This window comes from Emydura macquarii, unplaced genomic scaffold (assembly GCF_026122565.2).
Source record: "Emydura macquarii macquarii isolate MOO-44397 ecotype Brisbane River unplaced genomic scaffold, CSIRO-AGI_Emac_v2 contig_306, whole genome shotgun sequence".
NCBI classification, from domain to species: domain Eukaryota; kingdom Metazoa; phylum Chordata; order Testudines; family Chelidae; genus Emydura; species Emydura macquarii.
In genome coordinates, this window is record NW_027130443.1 from 8835507 (window position 1) to 8861398 (window position 25892).

General features: G+C 42.0%; 1 protein-coding gene across 10 annotated transcripts in view; it reads left to right on the plus strand.

Moving 5' to 3' along the window:
• The window catches only part of KDM4B (lysine demethylase 4B), a 218782-nt gene that overhangs the window by 150938 nt on the left and 41952 nt on the right, over positions 1–25892 (plus strand). For 4 of the 10 annotated variants that reach the window (XM_067558487.1, XM_067558498.1, XM_067558506.1 and 1 more), the window contains 9 exons: positions 3016–3238; positions 8193–8269; positions 8474–8529; positions 9205–9313; positions 16796–16981; positions 17073–17237; positions 18217–18336; positions 20896–20988; positions 23211–24887. In XM_067558487.1, the coding sequence (XP_067414588.1) occupies positions 3016–3238; positions 8193–8269; positions 8474–8529; positions 9205–9313; positions 16796–16981; positions 17073–17237; positions 18217–18336; positions 20896–20988; positions 23211–23396 (1215 nt within the window). In that variant the 3' untranslated portion in view covers positions 23397–24887. The other 6 variants (XM_067558521.1, XM_067558529.1, XM_067558512.1 and 3 more) reach the window with 6 other exon arrangements.

Sequence of the window (25892 nt, forward strand, 5' to 3'; positions counted from 1 at the left end):
ATCTGGAAATAGCAGAGACAGTGGGGAAAGCTTATTGGCTTTTCATCTTTCCTTGCATTCATTTTTAATTTTACTTAAGTAAAACAGAAATTCTGTGGCAAGGGAGTATGCTGCTAACCTCAGATTGTCTTGTGTTGAGCTCTGCCACAGAATTCTTGTGTGACCTTCAGTACCTCACTTAATCTGCAAATGGGAATACTGCCCACCTCAGAGGGATGGTGTGAGAACTGATGTGCAAAGCTCTTTGAGATCCTCTGATGGGGAACACGATAAGTGCAAATTATTATTATTATTATTATTATTGTCTACACAAGGCCACCAGGACTGTGCAAAACTTACCCTCCTGCTAAAAACTGGGGGACCTCATGTTCTTTCTCCTCTTCCTCAATCAACACTCAGAGCTTGACAGCGTCTCAAACTGAGTAGGCGCAGCTCTGGGGTCCCTAAAGAGAAAGCAGTCTCTACTCTTTGTGGGTAAATCTATACTGCCAAAAAAAACCCAAAAAAACAAGCCAATCCGCAGCAGTGAGTGTTGGAGCCTGCGTCAACTGACTTGGGCTTAAGGGATTTGTGCAACGGGGTTAGAAATAGCAATGTTAGACACTCCTGCGTGGGCTCTGAGACAGCTTTCCTTGATGGGTTTTTGAGCACAAGCTCCTGCCCGAGCGGGGAATGTCTACACTACTCCTTTAGCCCCATAGCGTGAGCCCAAGTCAGTTGACCCCAGCTCTGAGACTTGTTGCTGCAGATGTTTTGTGTGCTGCAGTGTAGACATACCCTGAGACGCACTGCCTGATTGAAAGAGGATTCTGCCTGGATCTGTTCTACGCTCTTCTGCCCTTACTCCAGGTTGTTTGAAATTTGAGGGTGGATGTACAAAATGCTGACTCAGAGAGAGCCTTTCTGTGGTTTTGCCCCTACCTAGGAGAGCCAACCTCAATGCTACTGAATTACTAATATACACTATAGCATCCCTCTTTTCCCAGACTAATACAGGCAGCTGTAACATTTCAGTTATGCGAGCAATGGCGTTGCTCTCGGTTTTATAAATTAATGCATTGGCGCCTGGGCTTAATGTAATGCAGGAGGCACTAAACAAGGAAGCAGAAAGGAGATATGCATATGTAAATCTTTGTGGTGTATAATTTGTTTTAATTTTCCCATCATTTGAGTAAATCAGAGATAATACCCGGAAAGGCTTGCTGGGCACGTCCAGTCTTCCTACCTTGACATAAAAGGCTGCTGGGATTTAAAGTTCTGGGAACTTCAATTTAAGATGCAGATTTTCTTGGCAGTAGTTGCCAAGCAAAACATTGAAAACCAAAACTAACACTGTCCCACCTATCAAATGTTTATAATAAATCAGACCACACAGGATGGGAGACATCCAAAATTCTTAAAGCCTCTCAACTCTCAAGATGGTAAATTCTTCTGTGCATTGTGTACGTAATGCTGATAACTTAGTTGTGTCTGGCATAAACACCAAAGCTGCACATTTCAAGGGGATTGGAAAAAATAAGATGTAACACACTGACACATTTGGGTCCTGTGGTGATTTACAGGAACAGACATTAATACATACAGTGCTGCTGCACTTACGTATGCATCACATTGGTACTCAGCGTGAAATAGCCTTGTAGCACAGGTAGCCCCATGATAGTAGGGTGCCCTGTGTGTGTATATAAATATTTATATTTGTATGCAGCTGTGCATAATTACCCTCATGCCCCCATAGGGGTAGAGACAGAATCACATGGGGAAGAAGAGGCTTTTTGTTTATCAGTTTAAACATATTTATTCCAACTCCTATCCCCCAGTTACGAGTTTGATGGCCTTCTTTTTTCTCACCTCCAATTCCAGCAAGGTATCACTTCTTAGAGATTTACTGAATCTCTTCCCCCTTTATTTTAAAACACTGGAAATAAAAATCCTAATGGGCTTCTTGCTGTCCCAGCAGATCTGGGTGAATGTTTTTGTTTTTAAGTATATGATTAGTTCATTATTTTTGTTGTTCAGATGCCCCATTCACATCTGTGTGTTGATTTCCCTTAGTGGTCAAGCAGTTGAGTTCTGTTGGCAAATTTCAAAATAGTGTTTTGGAAACTGGTATTTAAAATCACACATCCAAATCTTTGCACCAGAAATCCTTGTACCAGAAATCATCCGTCAGGGGACAGCAGCACACAATACTATTCATCTGCCCACTTGCATCTAAGCACTGCATCCAGGCTTCTGAATAGTCACAAGGAAAAAGTAAAATTAGAGTAAAAATTCATCCAATACATTTGAACATCAGCTTTAAGGAATTTTGAATTTGTTGCCAGATATTTCATGAGCAGGAAGGAAAATTTGTCAGATACATTATTTGTTCAACTCTGTCCCAGTTTGTCGCTGCCTAAGTAGGGTACATGGAGCCAGACACAGCTGTGCTGACTTGGGGCATGCGTGTTTAAAAAAAAAAAAAAAAAAAAAAAAAAAAATCCCTGATTTATTCTGCAGACGGGAAATAAAGTATCTCTCCAGGACGGCCTGGTGCTGCTGTATGATGGATTGTGAGGAGACTTGGCTGAAGTTGGACTGTTTAATCCATTGTTTTTAACTCTGGTTTACTACCAGAAACCTTTAAATGCCCTTCTAGAGAAATTCTTGCTGAAAGCTGGAGAGGCTGCCAAGGGGGAGGGGAGATCTTGCTTATTCTGTTGAGATGTTCTTCCTCTGCAGCATTTGCAGAGTTGAACTTACTTAGTAAACGTATAAACACAGAAATAATGAATGCTGCTCATTGTTCTAATGCTTCCCCTGAGCTTTCAAACCAAATGGCACGGAGGACAGCGACAAGTTTCTTGTCATGTGAGCTAGGACTTGGGATGAGAGCACCTGCTGCATGGGTGCAAACGCCTTGAGCTAGTGAGGATTGATTTTTCACAAGGGCAGTATTCTTTGAATTTTAGAATAGTTAGTGGTTGGGCAAAGTGGAGGCTCTGTGTTACCACTATTTTGTTTTCTTTCTTAAAGTCATTACAGATGGATAAAGAGGGTGTCCAGGTCTCCATAGGAGAGAGCTCCTCCTTGCTCCAGCTTTCAAAGTGTGGACAGAAGACAAAGCCTCTGATCCCTGAGATGTGCTTTACCTCAGGTGGTGAAAATACAGAGCCTCTTCCTTCAAACTCGTACATTGGAGAAGATGGAACTAGCCTCCTGATATCCTGTGCCAAGTGCTGCCTGCAGGTTCATGCTAGTGAGTGTTTCTCCTTCCCCACGAAGGAACCTGGGCATTCACACAGTTGTAAGCTTCTTTACACCTATGCTGTCTGTATCCGGATGCTTTCTGGACATGCTTGCAGTTCCTGCCACACCCCCTTTCTCCAGTTCCTGTACTAATATGCACATACATTTCCTCTTCATTGTGTTCTCAGGTCTGTCGTGCCTGTGATCATCCTTTGATATTTCTGTACATCTGCTTTCTATTCCTTTTCTGCTCCCCCTGGAATTATTTTCTCTGGCCAGGGGGAGGGAGGGTGGCGAACAAGGGAGAGAGCAAGTGCTGCCTGATGGAAGCCCCCATCTTATACAGGCATCTTCCCTATAAACTCCCAATGTGCAGGCTCTCTCCATAAACCCCACTGGTGAGTTTGGGGGATAGGGAAACCAGGTGAATGCTGCAGTGCCAACTTACACGTGTAACCAGGAGGGGACACTAAGTAGAAATCCTTAGTTTATGTGATCATCCATGGTGCTGATTAAAAGCAACACACAGGGAAACAACTGAGGAAGAGAAAGCAGGTACATTCACCTCAGTGAGTCAGCCTCCATTTCTCAAGTTGATTGGGAATGTCTCATGTTACAACCACAAGGGCAGAATTCAGGAGCTGCTGAAACTCCAGCAGATCAGCCCCTAAAATGTTTTCAGCTATAGATCGCGTTCCCATTGAGATACTATCTGCTAGAGGAAGGTCCATTATTTTATTGGGTACTTTTCTCCTTCTGACACATCTATTACAAACTGTCCTTCTCAAAGCCTGCATGAACAGAATCGTAATTTGGGTTCCCGAGTGTCTCATGAGGACAAAGAAATTCTTAAATTTCTCTCCCAATATTTGTGCCATCGAAGTAGCTTCTTCCAGGCCACCCAGGGAAACTGACTGGCGCTTTTAAAGGACAGCCTGTGTCTAAAGTCCTTCTACCCCTCCATCCTCGCACACCCAGTCTGCACTGATGAAACAAGCAATTTTGCTGTGTGTGAGGTGGGCAATAGAATCCTGAAGTCACCTTTCAGCAATTAAGAAGACAGAGCATCATTCTCCGAGATCTTTTCATTTCAAAAGTATAAAACCACCTCATTGAGACAGGAGACAGTAGAGCCATGGCTCATTACATACCTTCTTGCTCACTTGCACCATGTAATGTAATGACTCTTGGCCTCATGCCAGTTTTACACTTGCACTTCCATATGAGAATCCTGTGAGAGAAACTGCCCATCTTTGTTGAATGATTGCCCAGCTGTGGCAGACAAGGAGCCTTTTCCTAGGGTTAAAAAGAGTACTGGTGCCAGCAATTCCAGGTAGAATGGAAGAAAAGGGAACAAAAAGTGCATTAAGAATTCTATCTCCCATGCTATTACTACAGAGAGAGTGCAGCATGAATACACCAACTGTACATCATAGTCCTGAGGATTCAGGTTGAAATTACTTCTAACTAGTTTTGCACTTAAATGTGGTTAGCTGTGATAATGCCCTGTTAGAAAGGAGGAAACTCCAGAGCAGACATCCTTGAGCAGATCCTGTTTCTGGAGGTTTCTCTCTGCCTGCTGTTTTACCTGTTTTGGCCTTTGTCAGGGCAAGGGGTCTGACCCTGTGGGTATGCAAATTACCATTTATTTATGTCAAACCATGGAAATCAGAAATTGCAAAATAGGCCACTTACAATCCTCTCACTTGTTGAAATGTTGACCTGCCAGGTGAACCATTTATTAAGTCTGTATGAGAGAGGGTAGTTAATACCATGATTTCTGTGAGCCTCTGTAGTTCTTGGGAGCACTTGATCTTATGGAATAGTTTGAGATGCATTTTCACAGTGTCAGTGTTGCTTTTTGTGAGAATGTTGGTTTATCACAGGAGGCACGTACATCTGTTTCTTTAGAGAGGCAAAGTGGGTAAGGTAATATCTTTTGCTCGGTGTAGCTCGAAAGCTTGTTTCTTTCACCAACAGAAGTTGGTTCAATAAAAGATATTAACTCACTCATCTTGTGTCTCTAATATCCTGGGACCAACATGGCTACAATAATACTACAAACCACTACATGTTTCTTTGATTGTTATGCCTAAGAGAAGATTTGATGGCTGCTGGTTGAAGGTGCTGCTCTGGGTTAGGAGAATTGTAGACTCTAGAGCATCTAGTTAAGATTTCCACTAGTATTAGGAAGTGTGGTAGATTACTGTTCTGCTGTTTGACCTTGGCAGATGGAAAGAATTATTTGACTCGTATCGGCTATAATTGCTTTTATGGTCTGAGCTTTATAGACAAGAGCAGTTGAGCACAGATGTCTTTTGTGGAGAATTAGAATTAGAAAAGGATGAACTTCTTTTGCATCCAGCAGATGGTCACTTCCGGCTCGTGGTGTGTAGTATGTTGATATAGGGTGAGTGCACCAATGATAGAGATTGCTTTCCCATTTTGGAGATGGTGGTCATTGGAGAGTTGAGCCTCTTTATCCAGTACTTGCTTACCTCTCCAGTAGAAAGGCATGCAAGAACAATTGCAGCAAGCCAAACCCTGATTTGGAGAGAGAGAGAGAGAGAGAGAGAGAGAGGTGTATATGAATAAAACAAAATTAATCTGCAGTCCAAGACCAAGCCTGGTGCATTGTGCTGATCAAGTTTAGCTATGCTGGACCCATGAGGCTTGGGTTTAGCTGCTGCACTCTAGTCCAGGGGTGGCCAACAAGTCAGAGACAGAGTCCAAAAATAGCAATAGATACTGCAAAGAGCCACATTTACCTTATCCTCCCCGAAAATTCCTGCTGATCCGTCAATTTCAGCGGCAGCTTGTCAATTTCACATTTGAAAAGTAAAAAGTTTTTGGCGCCCCATACAATGCGCAGAGCCGCATTTGATAGAACAAAGAGCCGCATGCAGCTCGCGAGCCACGGGTTGGCCACCCCTGCTCTAGTCTAATAAGGTTGCAGGCGCCTGCCTGTCTCCTTGCTTCCATCTTTTTTCAGTTTTATATTCCAGTATCCATTTGACTTTGCTGTGGTGAGACCAATTTGCTCACTTTGTAGAATGGAACTGTGGCATCTGGGCTTATTGCAGCTGGGCTGGCTGGATGCTGTAAAACTGCTCAGCAGTCCACTTGTTACAGTCCTATTTGGAGGAGTCTCACTGAGCTGTGTGAGGCTGTGACAGTGGGAGGGACACCAGGAAACCTCTGCCAAGGTTTCTAGGCCCTTTAGGTGCTGACCCAACCCATGAGAGGGGAGAGAGTAGTTACTTCACTTGTTTGCTAGGCTCATTGCATTAACTATAGATTCTGGGCTTCTGTCAGTCTCTTGTTCCCCTCAGCACACACACTGCCTCTCTCTTGTGTAGCTATCTCTGGGAACTGAACGCCTTCTATTTAAAAGGATAAGATTTTGCCTCCTACATACATTCAGATGCACCTCAACTCCTGAAGAACAGACACCAACTCAGAGGTTTAAAATTTAGTCTGAGCAGCTCTAGTCTGGCTGGTCTGCTGTTAATAAGGAAGACTTAATTTATTTTCTGAAAACAAACATGAATATCAAATAATTTCTGAGCGTAGTTTCTTCTTTGGGCTCCTCTTCTCTTTCATTTTTTGTGTCTTTCCCTCTCTCATCTGAGAGTTGTGTTCCTTCAGAAGACTCCACCCCTCAAATCCAGAGGTCCCCCATCTGTGGTCTTGAAACAAGAAATCAATGCTGAAATTTCACAATCTGATCCACACCACTTTGGGCTCCATAAATATTTCAATTAAGGACATGAGTTTTCCATTTCAAGCCAATTTCCTGAGCAGTTTTCCAAACTCCATCAACTAGTCTCTTTTGCCAATCTGGATCGAATCTGCTTTCATGACCTGTCATATGATGGAAAGGAACTTCAGATACAGAAGGCAGTCATAGGTTTATATTATTGGCTATTTTCTGAGATAATTTATGTGGGTTATGTAGCTGCTTGTTACAGAGCTGGGTACTGTGGCAACCTCATCAATAGCTGAATTTACCTGTAGTTTGGCCAAGTTATTGACACTAAGTATTGCAGTACTTTGTATACAAGAGACCTGTATATTTTGTATACGCTTTGTATACGCTTTGCCTGTCCAGCTGAGATGGTAGCTTGATTTCCAGCTTTTAGAGTGTTCAGATGCAAATTTTTCATGAGGTGCTAGGAAGGCAGGATAGGCCCACTGGTTAGCGTGCTAGCCTGGCATTCAGAAGATCCAGGTTCAACTCCCTGCTCCACCACAGATGTCCTGTGTGACCTTGGACAAATCACTTTCATGTCTCTGTGCCTCAGTTTCCCAGCTGTACAATGCCTTACAGAGGGTGTTGAGGATAAATACATTAAAATTCCATGGTGCTTAAAAACTTCAGTAATGATGGCCATGTAAGTATCTAAAATAGATAGGTAGATTGAGTGCTAGAGCCAATCTGGAAATAACCATTGTGACTTAAATAGTGTGAAGATTTGACATGCAACAGTAAGCACATGGAGTGTTTAATTTCCCACTGCTAGATCACTTTATTCACCCCTCCACTTCCCCCCCAGATAGGGTCCTGTTCGACCTCTCTGCTAAGATGGCTGCAATAAATGGGCTAAAATCAGCTCATCATTCTTAACACTTTTGATATGTCCATTTAGAGTAGTAATATGGGCATAGCTTCTGAGACCAGTCTCTTGAATGGAGTGCCAGGCATCTCCTCCTAACCTCTGGTCCTAGGAAGGAGTTGGGGTTTCACATTCTACTTCATGAGCATGTGACTTCAGTCCTAGCTTCCCTACCGAAAGGGTGACTCCTTTTCCTTGTGATTTATGTATTGTGGTCTCCAGGATTTTGAATCTGGGTATTCCAAATGCTGTAGCTAATTTCCCAGGTTCATCTAACCTGAACTGTCAGCAATGGGCTTCATGTATGTGTTCCCAAGAGTCTGACAGGGATACTTTGGTTTCTTTCAGGTTGCTACGGAATACGCCCTGATCTGGTGAATGAAAGCTGGTCTTGTTCACGGTGCTCAGCCAATGCATGGGCAGCGGTAAGCATCCACCGTAATGGAGACTGGAAAGGAAGGTTTTTTGGGTGGGAATTAACTGGATACTTCAGCTCAGAGTGGGGGTGGGAGAGAGAAAGTATTTCCCTGCATGCTGTTGCCCCAGTTTAATAAATCTCTGGGCAAGTTTGGTTTGGGATCTCCTTGGTTGCCTTTTTAATTAATCTTTATGATGTTTTTTTTCTGTAGGACTGCTGCCTGTGTAATCTCAGGGGAGGAGCTCTTCAAAAGACCACTGATGGAAGGTAGGTAGCATTTAAAATGTCTTGCACATACACTAGAGAGACAAGGTGGGTGAGATAATATCTTTGATTGGACCAACTTCTTTTAAAAACTCTTCTCATCAACAGAATTTGTTCCGATGAGAGATTTCCTCACCCACATTCTCTCTAATATCCTAGGACCAACACAGTTACAGCTACACTGTATTGCACATATACTAGCACTCTCATCCAAGCACTAGTGCAAATAATTTTGTTTATTTTGTGAACAGTGGTCATGGTGCTCCAGTGGTGAGCTAGATTTTAGCCTCACATGCATACTTGCTGCTCTCTAGAGTGGACGGGTGAACTTGGATGTCTGTGTTGTCCCACTCTTGTTTCTGCTCTTGAAGGGTCTGATTCTGTGTGGCATTGACTTCAAAGGCAGCCCTTTTCAGGTGGTGCTCAGCATCATGCAGGATCAGTTCCCTGTTGAAGAAAGTTCATCCCAGTTGTTGCAGAGACCTTTATCTAGGGCAATGCATCATTAATAACCAGATGGAAATATTACTCGTACTGCCAACCATCATAAATGTGTCAACATTTCTCCGTTTCAGTTCTGCAGTATGTGAACAGCCCTCTAGGGTTTTTACACCCCATAAATGTGCCAAAAAATATATTTTTTTTTAAATGGCAGCTTCTAATTTCTCTGATTTCCAGGTGGATCCATATAATCTGTGCTATCGCTGTCCCAGAGGCCCGTTTCCTCAATGTAATAGAGCGCCATCCTGTGGACATCAGTGCTATTCCAGAGCAGAGGTGGAAACTGGTAGGTGCTTCCTTGGGGATTGCTTGAGTAATTACAGGACTTGGCTTAGCTAGTAAGAAAAGCATTAAATGTTGTGCAGGAGCCTTGGGCTGCAGGATGTTCTCATATTTATCACCAGAAATGCCTCAGGAAGTAAGACCACTTGGATATGTCTAAAATGCTTCACTTTCTCCATCAAGAAATCTTTCCCACATCCATCCTCTGTGCAGAAATTAACAAATGCCCCCTTGTGGTCATCTTTATAAAGAGAAACAAGAGAGTTCTGTAGCACTTTAAAGACTAACAAATTTGATTTCAGCAGGCATAAGCTTTCGTGGGCTTCAGCCCACTTCTTCAGATGTAGTTGGTAGAAATAATACAGCAAATATAGGCAACATATATAGGAGGCAACATATACATATCCAAGGGCATTGACAACAATGGGATAGGTGGATGAAAGCTGGGTACTTGAGGCCTAATGGCAACCATTGAGTAGGACGTGAGAATGGGTGATCAGAGAAAATTACTTCTTGTAATGAGAGAGCCATTCCAAATCCCTGTTTAAACCTAGTTTGAATGTGTCAAGTTTGCAGATAAATTCTAACTCAGTAGTTTCTCTTTGAAGTCTGTTTTTGAAGTTTTTTTGGTGATAGGATAGCAACTTTCAGGTCAGAGACAGAATGTCCTGGGAGATTGAAGTGTTCTCTGACTGGCTTATGGATGTTGTTATTTTTTATGTCTGATTTGTGTCCATTTATCCTTTTGCATAGTGATAGTCCATCTTGGCCAATGTACATGGCAGAGGGGCATTGCTGGCACATGATGGCATATATTACATTAGTAGATGTGCAGGTGAATGAGCTCCTTATGGTGTGATTGATGTGGTTAGGACCAGTGATGCTGTCACTAGAGTCGATGTGTGGGCAGAGCTGGCAACGGGGTTTGTTGCAGGGATAGATTCCTGGATTGGGCTTCTTGTAGGGTATATGGTCGCTGGTGAGTATTTGCTTCAGTTTGTAAGCCAGGATAGGTCTGCCTCCTATAAGGAGAGACTCTGGAGAAGATGAATCAATAGAACTCCAGTTACTGGCATGTAACCTAGTTCCTTTCTGGGAAGGTTGCAGTAGCTTCATTCCAGAGATTACTAAAGGATGATTAATGATTAGATGGAGTCAATGAGTCTTGGCTTTGCCTAGGGTGCTGTATTCTCCCAGCTGGTTCTGAATATCCCGCTGGCATGGGTGCATTTGGTAGATAAATTGTGCTTTTTGCTTTTCTTTTGTGTAGGAGTCACTTTTGGACAGCAAGAGGGGGATGTGGTGGGGGAAGATGTCATTAGCTTTGATATATTTGGTAGTTAGTGCTGATATATTCGTTAACTGCTCAGCTATTTAGTGTAGGCAGCCCAGCCAGGCCTTACATGAGAGGTTAGCAAAAGAATCTGTGTATGCTTCTACAGTTATTCCTCTGTTGTGCAAATGGGTTTTATACACAAATGTGAATGTAAAAAGCATTCATTATTCAGGTTGCGTGATGGAGCAATGTGATGCGAGAGTGATAAATCTTGAAGCACCGGCTCTTTATGGATCGTCTGACATTTCCAGCATGCATCCTCTTCATTACCACCACTTGTAACGATGAATTAAAAATCCTTTTACACAGAAGTCGCTTGTATTGCTTAATGGGGCCTCACAAGGAAACCTGTTAACTCCTGCATGACTGCCCTGCAGTTGAGCAGCATCAATCATTGGATCTATGCAGCAGCCCTTTGTCGTAGTGAACTCCAGACTGCTTTGCATGGGTCTGTGTGAGAGGACACTGGGCTTAAAGGGAAGACTTTACAGGGAGAAGATAATTAGAGGAGGGTGGCATGTGTGTATTGGGTGTGTGGGAGAGGAGACCACAAATTGTGGGGGCAGGAAAGTAAAGCTGATTATTGGGAAGCCTTTGATGTGATGCCCCTGGATCAGGTAACAAATTTCCATGGATTTCTGTCCAGTGTGCAGCATTTTACGGGTGTCCGAGATCATCATGGATTTAATAAGCCTTCATCTGTACAACGCCTGACCCAATTGGTTTATGATCCTGATTAGGGCCTTTGAGCTATATCTCATCGACAATACATGGTACCCTGCATGTATCAGTAGTCCAATCCAGTATTCTGGTAAATTCCATGTTCCTCATTTAGCTGCTTTGAATGTTTTAAGAATACCATTCTTTGTACTATCTTGACTGTATTGGTCTCACTAAGAACAGCTAGATTCAGCTGCCTCAGCTCTTGAAAAGAAGAGAAACATTACTTTTCTAGGTGTGAAATGAGCTTGACTCATACCAGATGGAGTGTTTGGGGATTTGTTGGATAAGCCAGTGGGTTGTACTATGTAGGGTAAAGGAAGTAATATTGGAGATGACAGAATACTAAAATAGCATCCTTCCTTTATATGGCATGCCAGCCAGCTCTGCTTTATACACAGGTCAGCTCAAACATACCCTTGTACGCATACCCATATCAATAGTATCTTTTTCTCACACGCCGCAATGTTAGGAAACGAGAAGGACCAGATTTTCAGCAGTGCCTATACAAACGTGCATGTACACTCTTGACATGTATGAGCAAGGAGTGGGAGAGGAGGGGGAGTGTTGAGTTTTATACCTAAGGCATTACAAGGTTTGAGATTGCTACTAAGGTTTTCCAGATTTGCTAAATTACTTGGGCACAGCAGGGCGAGTGAAGGACAGCGTGGAACTAAGAGCAAGTGACTGATAGCATGATCTAAACTAAAGCTAAGCAGAGTATGGGCAGCAGCTGTGAGGTTCTCATGTACAGCTCTACCAGTATACCTCAGATCAGTCAGACCCAACTTGTAGCACTCCCTGCTATTTTCAGCCTGAGACCCCACTCAGATCAGCTTAAGCAGCTCCCGTTGTTTCAATGCTGAACAGACTGACAGTCTTGCTGAACTGTACAGCGGCTTTTATTCCATGAATGAACTAGGGCATGGGGCCAAAATTCCCCCCCTATGGTTTCCTTCGTATTTCATAGGAAGTAGAGAATTTTCACATTTGGATGCTTCACACTGGAAATCAGGACACTTTTATTTAGCTGTCTAATGTTCTGAGTACCCATAGTTCCCAGTGGAAGTCAGTAAGAACTGCCAGTGCTCAAAGCGCCTAGCTTTAGGCATCTGTTTTTTAAAACGTTAGTCTATATGTCCCACTATGCCTAGCTCCATCTTAATCAGAGCAACCTTTCCTGTTATCTGCTGGAGTACTAATGTTTTACCTTGTGTGCAATTTATGCCAAGATCACACATCACTCTGCTAGCCAGCAACATGGAGGAGCTCAGATATCTGCTTGGACACAAATGCAGCTCTGAAGCTTCTGGCAAGATGCCAGTGTGGCCCTTGTAAAAAGTTTCTGCTGCCCCTGCAGGCAGGACTAGTTTGAGGATGTAGGTACAAGTAGACTGTCTCTCTGCCCCTTTACCTCACACCACCAGAATGTCTAGTGTGTGTGTATTTGTCTGTTTGCTAGATCCCTTTTTGGTTTTTGGTTTCTGCATGCCATTATGATGTATATGCACACACCAGTGTTGGTAGCAATAATGTGTCAGTGTTACCGTATATCATACTGCTTTACTTTTATAGTCATCATAACTAAAGAAAGATAAATTATATTTTGAGCTGAAATTTGAAATGAGATGTAGAGTCAATGAGTCAGAGAGGCAAGGAGGCTTTGTTCTGGATGGTAGGATGTAAAGGAGAAGGCTCTTCAACTAGCAGCCATGGTAAAATTGTATGAAGCGATGCAGAGGAGTTTTGAGCTAGAAGAGCATGGGGGAATGTACAGAGAAACATAGTTTGTGAGATAGCATGGAGCAAGTCCATTGAGGCTTTTGGCAACAAGCAATTTGCAAGTGTATCCTGATACAGATGGGGGAACCAGTGGAGTTGTTTGGAGATTTGGGTGCAGGGACAGGAGAGCTGCAGTCACCTTCCTTCATGTGTTAGAGATGGATAAAGGCATCCTGTATTTGGTGAGGCTTGTGGAGAACACAGAGAAATGAGCTGAAATCGAGGTGGATAGAAGAGAAGACAAGGCTGAAGATTTCATCAATGGTTGAGTTGTGGCAGAGGTAGGTGAGATTGTAGAGTTGGAATGAACAGACTTGCATCAACAGGATATGGGAAAAGAGGGTGAAGAATGATGGGAAGGTTTTGGGTTGTTGAAGTAAATGAACTGGAGTAAAGAAAGGAGGTGGCAGGAGATGCCTCTCCAGTGGATCCAAGTCCATTTTGTTACTGTTCCCACCTCTGTTCCTTAGCAACAGGGAGGGGAGCCAGCACTCTTTGAAGCAGGTGTAGGGTGGGGACTTGGGTGAAAACAGTGTCCAGTTGATCTGAAAATGTGCATTAGGTGCTAAGGCCATGGCTTCCCTTGAAAGCATAGATCTCTCAATTCATTTAAGCATGTTGCATCATTATAAAGAATGCAGTTTGCATGGCTCCTGATTAATGGTGTATTACAGGCCTGTGTGTGTAAATTATTTATGGCGTGGAAATTCAGAATAATTAGCTGTCAGCCCTCACTGGAGTAAATGAATTGTAGTGTTCATCATGCTGTAGACAGACCATTCCTTAAATGGGCTGTGATCTGATTTTTTCTGAGTGCATTTGTTCAGCATATTTTTCTCCCATACCTTAGACATTATTTCTCTTCCCCCATTCATTCATATCTATTTGCGTGTCTTACCACAACACTCAGGATTTACAGGTCTGTTAGTCCTATGTTCCACACCTCCAGGTCTTCCGCTTGTGTTCTGCTTTCACCATCTTCTATAGTTCAGGGTCCTTGTAGCTGAAATTTTCCTTTGTCCTCTGATCATATTTGATCTGTCTGTCTCTTCTGCACAACAGTTTCCTGGGATGCCATTAGATGCATGTTAATCCCACAGACTTGGAAGCAGGCTTAGCAGCAATAAAATCAGACTCCCTGTACTCAAGGGTTAATACTCCCTTGAGAGGCAGTATTGAGCACTTTGTATATCAGCACTTGTCCCTGCTAGGGAGAGAATTAGGTATTGACAGTTTAATAATGAGATCTCATTGCTATTGACTTGCTCTCAGTGCTGTGTTCCTGCTGTGCACTTTGCTGTGGTGCTTATCTAGCTTTTGAACATGGCTTACAGAGCGATAAGGCGTAGCTTATTAAATACTAAAAACTACGTTCAAGCAATGCTAAGGGCCTGACTTTGACTAACAAAAGCTAGGAAATTCAGAGTCAAAGCACAGGGCCAAATTCATCTCTGTCTGCACTGATTCTGATACTTACAAGAGACATGAATTTGGCTTATTGTATCCACGTACAGGAGTGTTTACTGATATATCTGGGCATGACTGGGACGGGAGGGAACGTAGGAGGCAGAGTGATTTCCTCTTCCTTGCTCAGTTTGTGGTGGGGAGAGGGAACTATCTGTCCCTGATGGGGGCAGGGTTAGTCTTTCTTACAGCACCTAGCACAGTTGAGGGTGGGGAGGGGGACGCTATGCCTGATGGTAAGAGCTGCAGTGGGAGGAAGGTTCTCAATGACATTGCAGAGACAGTGGATACCGGTGCATAGATGAGCAGAGGAAATGCAGGGGGAGGAGGCCCAAAGCAGTGTTTTCTTCTGGAGAATAGTATTAACCTTCAGGTGACTAAAAAATTATCACCTATCCCCACCCACAAGATATGGGGAGATGATTTCCGTGTGATGAATATTTATCCCATACCTGAGTCCTGATCACTTGCCCATGAATCCATCTCTCCAGGATTTTATTCATATAAGCAGGTTGAAACAGCTGGCATTCATTTTAAAGAGCAACCTCACGCCCTTCCTTGCACAAAATGTAGAATTTCCCCTTCCTCACGTTATCCCAATCTGAGACCACATAGGGCAAGATTCTTCCCTCCATCAGAGACAGCTTTTCTAGACAAAAAAGTTTTCTGAACGAAGGCTGGGAGTTCCAAAGGATCATATAGGAGTTAGGAGCCCAATTCCCCATGAAAGTCAATCTCCCTGAGGCTCCTTTGGAAATCCCAGTCTAAAAGTCTAATGTTTCACATTCCTGCAGGGCTGGAAATGGGAGTTTGATACCATTGGAGAGGGGAGATTCTCAGCTTCTCAATGGCACCGAATGCTCACTTTCAATTCTGCAGTACTAGGAGATACTGCACTTTTAAAATAAGGGCATGTTTGTTTAGAAAGGCTATTTCAGATCCATTTCAAAAGTGTCTTTAATCTTGTCTATGTTTGAAAGTGAGTTCAGGTTAAGATAGTGTGAATTTAAAATGCAATAGCTATTCTGTAATAATTTCATCTGTGGACACTCATTCCAGAATAAAAGTACCTTGCTCCAGTTTAGTTTAATCTTCTTTCAAAGAGAATTAAGAAAACATGGCACACTTATTCTGGAATAAGAATGTCCACACACAAGATGTATTCCTGAATATCTACTTTGGAGTAACTCCATATGTAGACAAGTCCTTACATTTATTAGTTGCTTGCCTTTCTCGCTAATCCTGGCATAGTTGGATTTCTAGTAACCAAAAAAGATGGCTTTCTAGAAAGGAATACAAGATATAGTCCAAATGGGGAGGAGAGTTTAAAGCATTCTTGAACCTTTTTTGTAACATCTGTGGCATATTCAAAATACATGGTATAGTGTGAAGGTTTTATTTACTCATGAGTGGCGAAGCAGTGAGTAAATTATATACTTCAGATAATCCCACATGTATGCAAATCATACCTTTACACCATGCCATCGTGTGTGTGTGTGTGTCTGTGTGTGTGTGTCTGTGTGTGTGTGTAATAATAAATAGTGCCTACTTAAAAATAAGATGTTAAACTGTTCTGTGTTGTGTTCTGTCCAAACATGAAAATATTGTCTCATCTAGAAACTTGTTTGCCAAGTTTCAGCAATAACATGAATTAAAATGAGTACATTTAAAAATCTCTGGAGAATGGGTGCATAAGGTAAGTAGAAGTTTTACCATAATACATGTAGGTAGTGCTGATACGTTACACTCCAGTGAACGTTGTCCCAGATTGTTTTTGTGAGGACTTTATTGACCAATATGTGTCTGATGGATTATATTGGTAATAGTTGCTTGAGAGACTAAAATGTCATCACTTTGTTGTTGGACAAATAGTGCTGTGTGCCTTCTATATTTAGGATGTGTGTGTTGGCTCAGGATTGGCTCTAAATGAGTGCATGTGGTTGAGCAGGCAGATTGAAAGGAATTTGACTATCCTTGTGTCTGCAGTGCCCTGCATGGGACATCCTTGATCCTGGTTGGGATCTGTGAGCTCTGCATTAGTATAAATTGTTGATAACATCGAGATGTTTTGTACCGGGTCTGGTAAATGGATATCTGACTTTGCCTCCAGCCTCAAATATGTTGATTAAAAGCTACTATTGACTTTGTCTCCATTGCCTAACGTGAATCTGTGTTTCTCTTCAGAAATGTGTGTACTGCCGGAAGCGGATGAAGAAGGTGTCCGGTGCCTGCATTCAGTGCTCCTACGAGCACTGCTCCACTTCCTTCCATGTGACCTGTGCACATGCCGCTGGGGTACCCATGGAGCCAGACGATTGGCCATATGTTGTATCCATCACTTGCTTCAAACATAAAGCAGCCAACCACAATGTAAGTTGTCTTCTATTTAAAATTCCTCCTCTGTGCTGTTTCTCTCATGGTTCTTATGATCCCTGATTGGTCCCTTTCCTCTGTTCCATAGATCCAGTTTCGGAGGGAGATATCGCTGGGACAGACTGTGATTACGAAGAACCGCAATGGACTCTACTACAGGTGTAAAGTGATTGGCATGACAACACAAACCTTCTATGAAGTGAACTTTGACGATGGCTCTTACAGTGACAACGTTTACCCGGAAAGCATTACTGTAAGAAGCTCTTTAGATTCCTCTATAACTGAAGATAGAATCTATACGGTACAATGCTGCATCCCTGCCTACATTGTGGGAAGGAACAACAAATCATACAATGAAACATCTTTTTTTAATAGTTAAAAAAGTATTGCTGGCCATATAGCCAATGCATAAAGTGTTCTTCATGTATCTCCTTCAATAATCATGACTTTGTTTAGTTTACCTGGCTTCCTTTCTTTTTGTTCCTTTACCAAAAGTGTTTATTGCTGATGTAAGAGAACAGTTTGTTCTATTTTGCACACTAATTGCATTTTTTTAAACAGTCTCATTTTTCCCTACCAAGTCCTGTTTTGGAGGAAATAGATTGGACAATGTGTAAGTTTGCTTTAATATAGTAAATAGATTAGAGGGAGGGAATGTATTGAAGAATTGGAGCAGGATCAAGACACCTGGGTTCTGTTCCCACTTCTGCCACTGATTTGCCATGTCCCCTTCCCCATGCTGGTAAAATGAGGATAATATATCCCTTTCCCCTTTTACAAGTTTTCCTGACAGAACCTTCATGTACATACAATGAGGAGCTTGTGAGAGAGAGGAGTTACCTAAACACAGAGAACCTGCTGAAAGGGGGTGGCCATTCAGATCCACTGGGGGAATACCTGTTGGGGAGTGGATGGTTGGGGATTATTAATGGCTGTGTTGCTTTGAGGACCTTGGATTGAGAGTTCTGTAGAATTGCAAAGGACTGTTAGCAGCAGCTGGTGCAAACAACTGGTTTAATACTTGAGTAATGGGTTGTAACCTGCCTATGCTTAGTGAGTTTTTGAACAGATGTAAATTTGCGTAGGGTGTGGTAACCTCCTGAGTCCTTACATTAAAGCTTTTTGTTGTTGTAGTACGTTCTCTGGGAGGTCACCATGACTATGTTTAACTTGTTCCCAAGCTTTATTTATGTCTGTTGTCTTCCTAACTTTCTTCACCATGCTGTCTTTAGAGCAGAAACTGCATTCAGATGGGACCCCCTCCAGAAGGCGAATTAGTTCAGCTGCAGTGGACTGATGGAATCATCTATAAAGCCAAGTTTATTGCAGCCCAGATCAGTCAGATTTATCAGGTAAATAGAGAGGGGTCCTAAAAACCTTACTGCAACACCTGTGCATTAGATAGGCTTTATACCTCACAGGTAGAGTAGACTTGTTGTATTTATGAAGACCTAATGAGATTTCTGGAGTTAACATTTCCTGTATTCCTACAGGAACTCTAATGCTCTCAATGAAGAGAGTCAGGATGGCAGATTGTGGATGCATGTACACACATGTGCCTCTGTCTACACACATCTGCTCCTAAAAACTTACAGCAGTTTCTTTTCATTTGCACCCTTTCTCTGTGATGAAAAAGGATGCTTGAGTTGGTATCTGTAACTGCAATGGATAAACAACTGTAGAGAAAAGAGGAGAAATGGTTAGTGAATTGTTAATTAAGTTCTATACACGATTTCTGGCCCAGAGTAAATTTTCTTTCTTAAAGATAGTTTATGACAAAAAAAATATTGATCTAAAGAAGTCCTGATCGCAGGAAGATTATTTGACTGGAAATCTAAGCCTTCCCTTGCTCCTTTTGCAAGTTTTCCTGACAGAGCCTTCACTTACGATGAAGAGCTTATGAGAGAGAGAAGTTACCTAAACATAAAGAACTTGCTGAAGGGGGGTGGCTGCCATTCAGATCCACAGGGGGAATATTTGTTGGGGAGTGGCTGGTTTGGGATTGTTAATGGGTTACGACATCATTTCAAATCTGACCCGGTCAGAAATGACCTGATATTACCATTGTCTGATGTCTGTTCAATGGCCTGTTTGAAATGAGCTCATGACCTCCATTTCCTAACAAACAGGTATTTACATAATTAAAACCCTCTTGGTAATAAAAGTGGAAATCAGGAATAGAATGGGCTTGGAGACTCTACACTTGCCCTGGAGAGTCATGGGACTGTACATGGCAGAACACTGTGTGGGAACAATGTCCTGCTGCTATGTATCCTTTACCTATTCTGTGAATAATTAGAACCCTTCAGACTCCAATCTTGTCACTCATGTCACCAGCTACCTTTTCTAGTAGAGAACAGAAGCAGCCAATTCTGCAACCCACAAGCCTGAGCGCTGAAGCAGTTTTGTCTTGTGTTTTGTACCACATGGGATTACTGTTTGCAATAGGCTAGCAAACAGCAGTAAAGGGAGGATGAAATCAGAAACCGGGTCAAGCATTTCAACATGAGGTTCCACCAAATTCAACAGTAGTCCTTTGACTACGTCCAGGTTAAAAGGGCCATAAGAAATTTTAAAATTACCAGAATTCTGTGCGGTTTCAAGTGCACTTTGTGCACTTTGATTTAACTAAACCAACGCAATGAAGCTTACAAACAACTATTTTGTGCAATGTAGATTGGTGTCCCTGAGTAATCTTGATAAGAGGGGGGGAAATTTCCCAGAACTCTTGTTTAAGAGGGGCCTATTGTACTGTTTACTCTAGTCTTTTCACAAAACCTGCCTAAAGTCTTGACGTGCAAGCAGAAGAGCAAAATAATCCACAGACTTGTATCCTAAAGATCTCCTTGGCATGATGCTCTAAAGAAGACACAATCTGATTTAACATAGATTTAAACTTTTGTGTGGTACCATGGAAAATCTGTTTGCTTTCTGATTTAGTCACAATATAGGAAATTCACATATTGATAGTTTAGAAAAGCATTAAAAGCTTAAAAATTTGAGGAAGCATCTATTTTACCAGCACTAAATGAGAGCAAAATATGCAGGCACGTTTGCATTTGTGCATTTTGCAACTCATGCAGTTACGTGTCCCACGTCTTGCACATTCAATTTGGGTGCATGTTTTTTGAAAATTTTACTCCAGTGGTTTGTCTTTAAACCTTCTTTGTGTATCTATTCAGAATGGAAACTTAAACTACCTATAACTTATTCCCTTGAGCATAGTTGTTACAGCTGATGTATGGTTCTCAGGTGGTGCTGACCTTACATAACTGATGAACCACAACATCTGGGAACAGTGGAGGGGCGGGGGACAAGTTCAAAACAGATTCTTTTCTCCTTCTGAATTTCTCCAGTTTAAACCAGACCCTACCTTTCTCTTAAACGGTATTGTGTGTGTTTCTGCATTATTCAGGAGGCTACAGTAAGTCTTCAGCAAAGCAAGCAAGAGGCTCTGAGAACATTTTTTTTTTATTTATTAAAATTTCATATGCTCATTTTCATGAATAAACATCCCTCTAACATCTCCTGTTCCATAATTCATGATGTCATCAGTGCTCAGTGAAAGAGGTTTGGAATGAGGAGTTAACACAGTTTTTTACACCTGACTGATTATTGTTCCTTGTTAAAACACAGATGTATTTTGGGATCTGGAATTGTTTTATTTTGACTTGTGTTTAAAAAAACCCACTTAATTGAAGAAGGAATAAGGGCTTATTAATGTGAATGTCATATCCATGTTACGACAGGGGGTGGGTGTTTTCTTAATGTTTTGCCACTGTGTCCATCAGAGAATCTTGGAGAGCTTTTAGGCTGACAAAAGGAGGTGAGGAAAGAATTGTTCGCTTGAGGATGTTGAAGTACTGTAAATGGAGAAACCAATCACCTGATTACTACTGTGCCCTCTGCAGGTAGAGTTTGAAGATGGCTCCCAGCTGATGGTAAAACGTGGTGATATTTACACGTTGGAGGAGGAGCTTCCCAAGAGAGTGAAATCTCGCCTGGTGGGTATCAAGTCTGCGCAGAAAAAAACAAAGGGCTTTTTCTCACATATGCTCATTAGATTTTCTTTTAAAGGCTATTTGCAAGTGACCCAAAAGCGCCTTCTCCCTTCTGGACCCATAGGACCCTAATTCATTCACAGAATACGTGTAAGATTGTGAAATGACTAATGAAGACAGTTGAAAAGGTTTTAAACAATTCCTGCTCGTCAAGACCTGATTTCTGTGTTCCCTAGTTAAGAGATCTTGCGTTCAATAAAGAGCCTTGTATCCTATAGGATACCAGTTACACAAACTCCACCACTAAAATGCTGCCACTTTTGGGGTGAGAAGATAGTGGTCAGGTGAACTGGCCTGCAGCCCAATGGTGTCTGGGCAATGTTGGCCAACGATACTGGGCAAACCCCTGCTCTAACCAAATAAAAAACTTCCAAACAGATATTAAAAATCCCATGGAACACAGAGGACCCTATTTTTTTAAGCTTCTTCTAAAAGACTAACATACAGTCTGTCTACACTATGAGCTAGGGGTGTGATTCCTCTATATATACTTGCACTACATATGACCTGTGCTACTGCAGCTATCCAGCTATTAACTCATGCTATCTGGATGAGATCTATTATGAGTATGTGAATATGAGCAAAGGAATTGCATCTCTAGATCATAGTGTAGACATAGCCACAGTTAACTGCATGGAAATTAATTAGTCAACCTAGAAAATAGGAAGAGCTGAGTTGATATTACTGAGATTGGAATCTGTGGTTCCAGAGTTGCTGTTTTTATTTTTCCTGAAACCTGATGCTGCTTTGACTTTTAAAGCCATCCCCTTCAGCAAGTGAGATCGGATGCCCAGAGCAATGAAGCATACACAACTTCCTGCTTTGTTCTAGATGCCTGTGATGTCAACTGTTGCATGATAAAGACAGAACTTCTTCTTAGGATTAGAGGAACTGCCGTACCAAGTTCCACCAGTGGTCTCCATGGTCCATTGTCATGTCTGACTGCTAATACTGTCTGTGGCCACTAACAGTTGCTTGAAGTAGCACCTAAAATAAAATAACCCTGTATTGGACAGTTATGTGAAATAAACTTACCTCTAGGGATTAGGAAGAAACTTTTTCCGTCTGTTATAGGTTGGTTTATACCATGAAATATTGAAGGGTTTTTAAATCCCTTATAACTCTGGATGTTGTCATTTATCTATATAGATGTCTCATCCTTCTTTGAATCCTCTGATCTCGGAGATTTTGTGGCAATGAATTCCAAAGGTCTATGCTGTGTGTAATTTATCTTTTTTGTCCTTTTTTTAAAGTGGGTTCTGAGGACATGGGCTGCTTTTGTTTGCTTTTATCAAGTGCACAGAGATTGTCAGTTTTTATTTAGACAACATTGTTGTTAGTATCTGGGTGCAGCGGTGCCTTTTAACAAAGCTGATGAATTTAAGTGGTAAGGTAGGACATGGCAGGGATATCATTTTTGATGGGTACTGACCTTCAGGCTTTGTAACTTTTCCATAGTGACTGACGCACACCCACTCCCCTTCGTACATGGTCTCTTGCTCGCTGTCTATCTCGCACATGCAGGCACATATACATGATGAAAAGTGACTAACTCACATCTGACTTGAAACTCTTAATTCTTTCTGTGTACCTCCTGTTCCCAGAGATTTTAGGAAGAGTTCTGTGTGAGTGACATACAAGGTACTTTAATACAGAACAGCTGGACAAAAGAAGGAAACAACAGGAAGTAGTCCAACATACTGAGAAACTTCTCTCTGCTTTGAGAGTAAAAGAGGCAGTGTATAAGAAGTCTCGTCTTCTTACAGTGATCCCCTCACCAAACAGACCCCCGTCGCCGGCTCCCCCTCCCCCAGGCCTAAGGAAGTAAGAGAAGCTTCCTTTACCAGGGTTCTTTGTATAATGAATGAATAACCTGAGCAGACAGAGAAGGGCTGCAGTGCCAATGGATTTCTGAGGTAGGAGTTAGAGAGTGGAAGAAACCCAGCTACAGAAGTGAAGCATACTTGAAGGTTTTTTTGAGTTTGATCCCGCAAGCCCAGTGTGTTCCTCTGAGCCAGTCCCTGCGCTTTCTGTCCTTCAGTGGTTTTCTAGCATGAACTTAGTGCAATGTTCACTTTCTCATTTCCAAGCAGTTTTGTTACACAGATACACTTCTTTCTCAAGCATCTTCCCCTGTAATGACTGTACTTTCATGTTTCCTGTAGTCCCTCACCACTGGGGCCCCTCAGGAAGGTGTGTTTTCGGGAGACGAAGTGAAGGCAGCCAAACGTCCCCGAGTGGGGAATTCCAGGAATCCCGAGGACTATGGTCAGAATCCGGATTACTTGGCCTTCATGGAGACCCTGCTGCAGACGCAGTACCAGCCAGGAACACAGAGCAACATGTTTTAACCAGGATTATTAAAAATAAAAAAGTAACCCTTTTCAACCCTTCGGAAAAGTAACCAGGAAACTGTGGAACAAAAGGCCAGCCCCGTGCAATAGCCTGTTGTGAATTCCTTTCATCTGTTCTTGGTTTGGACTGCAAGAAAATCCTGTCTGGCTACAGGCTACCTCTACTCTGTCAGATGCATTGCTGACCGTTAGAATAGGGAGCTCAAAACCCTTTCAGACAATATTTCACATGAAGACTTTGGAAGAGTTTGTACTAATGGAGCTTTGTGACTGGCTCTTTTTTTTTTTTTTTTTGGAAAGGGTTAAAATTAATGAAAAATGAAATGACTCAGATTTTTAAACCACATCAAACTCTTTTGTCTTTAAAAGGTGCTATTTCACTGACTACTGAAGCAGCCTTTGGAATCATGATTTCTGTATATATATATCACCTTTGTGATGTTTTCTATAAATGAGCATTATTAAAAAAAAGAAAAAAAAGACACAAACAAAAATAGGAAAGTGACAATTTCCACAAACCATTTTTTCTAGATCATGGCTTTAAAACAGAAAAAAATAAAATAATTCCCCCCACACACACTCCACACAACTGAAATGTAATTAATACTGCAGTGGGAGGGAGAACAAAAGAAATCGTCATGATTTGTTTTTTAAAGCAATGTTTTCTTTGTAACCTGGGGAAGTGGGGAAAGAAATGTCTCCTAACCTGAACGTTGTTGCAGTTGATGGTTCTGTTACGGATAGATGGTGGATGTATGCATTTCTGCCCTGTCATCAGCAAAGGACAACCATGGGGAATTGGCTGGACAGTGGTATTTGCTCCCCATACACCTCTTCCTTGTCTTTCCCTTCCTCATCTTTGCAGTCACTTAGACTTTCCAGCCTCCATATATGCCACATGGTTCTTCCCCTCCCAGGTCTGGCAGGCATTGTTCTGTTGCTGCCATCCCCTTTAAGATCTGCCACCCTCCTTCCTATCGGAGAGTGGAATGAAAAGGGATTGTTCTGGCTCTGTTAGCCATGGCTCCCATAGGAACCTTTTTCTTTTCTTTGTTTATGAGCAGTGCAGCGTACAGTGGAGTGAATCATTCCATAACAGAAGCCTTGGAGGTGTGTGTATCTTTTTTTTTCTTTTTTTCCCATTAAAGAAGATATTCCCCAAACACCTTTGATTGTTGTGACATCCTTTACCTAGGTAAGGAGTGAGCCTTTGAGATGCTCCTGGTGAAGTGGGATGAAAGCCTGCGTTTGTGTGCGCTCAGTTTATTGAGTGTTAAATGAGTATTAAAGTCAGAAACAAATTGTGAAGAACTGAGTGGGCAGCTCTCATCTGAGCCCTCGGTAAGAACCTCCTGCTGCATGAAAGGCCTGATCCAAAGCCAATGAAGGTTGGTGGAAATAGGCTTCCACTGACTTCAGCGGGCTTTGGGTCAGGTTTGAAGTGAAGAGAAATAATGTAGACTTTGTGGAGCACTGCAGGGAGATGAGGCTGCTGCAGTGTGTGGGTGGGTGGGAGGGGGTCTGGTACATGTACAGCATCTGTTCAAAGCCACCTCTGTCTTTGCTTGTGAAGCTGCTGTGAGTTAACACAGCTATCCAGGAAACAAGTCCTAGCAATCTTTTACACTTGAGTCCCTGAAATTCCTGGGCTGGGAAGAACAATATGCTCTTTTTAAGCCCTGTTGTAATGCAGTCAATATTTTTTTTAAAGTGACTGTATTCAGATATCTTCAGGGGAGTAAATGGGAAGGATTTGGAGGCTAACAGATAGTAATTAGCTTCTTAACGGACTAGACTGATATTAACTGTCCCAGCCAGAGAATGGAAATGGAGTGCAGTATTCGAACTAGAATTCCCTTCACTTCTTGCTGCCTTTGCTGTGAGGTGTTTTTGCGTTTTTTTTTGTTTGTGTGTTTTATAAAACAGTTTGAGATCCTTTCAGGTATTCTTCTTTTTTTAAAAAAAGTTTTCAACTTCTCCAAATGAATCTGTCTCCAAAAAACATTAGACTGAATTTATAAAAGAAGAATGTACTTTAAAAAAAAGAGAGAGAGAGGACGACAAGGTCCTGGAAGGTCCAGTTTGTGTCATTTTGGATTGAAGAAAAATTAGAACCTAGATGACACCTCTCCTTTATTTGCTGCTGCACCTGTGTAGTGGTTACTCCTGCATAGCTGTTGCCTGTTGGCTAGGGCATGATTTAAAGGATAATTTGCTTGTATAAAAAAAAATAGATGTTTTAATGGTTGCCTGGCCATAGAGAAATATTTAAAACAATTTCAAAGAGAATTTAAACAGCAGAGGATTTTTTTTTGAAGGGGTATGGGACGGGAGGTAGGGTGGGATGGGTTGGGTGGTTGTGAGCAGTGAGGGATTTCCTCTGCATGTTAAAGTCCTGACTGAAGTAGCACTATTGCTGTATTCATATGTAGTACCTTTTTAAATACTATTTATATTGTAAAAACAAAAAAAGTGTGTTTCCCTGACCCCCAT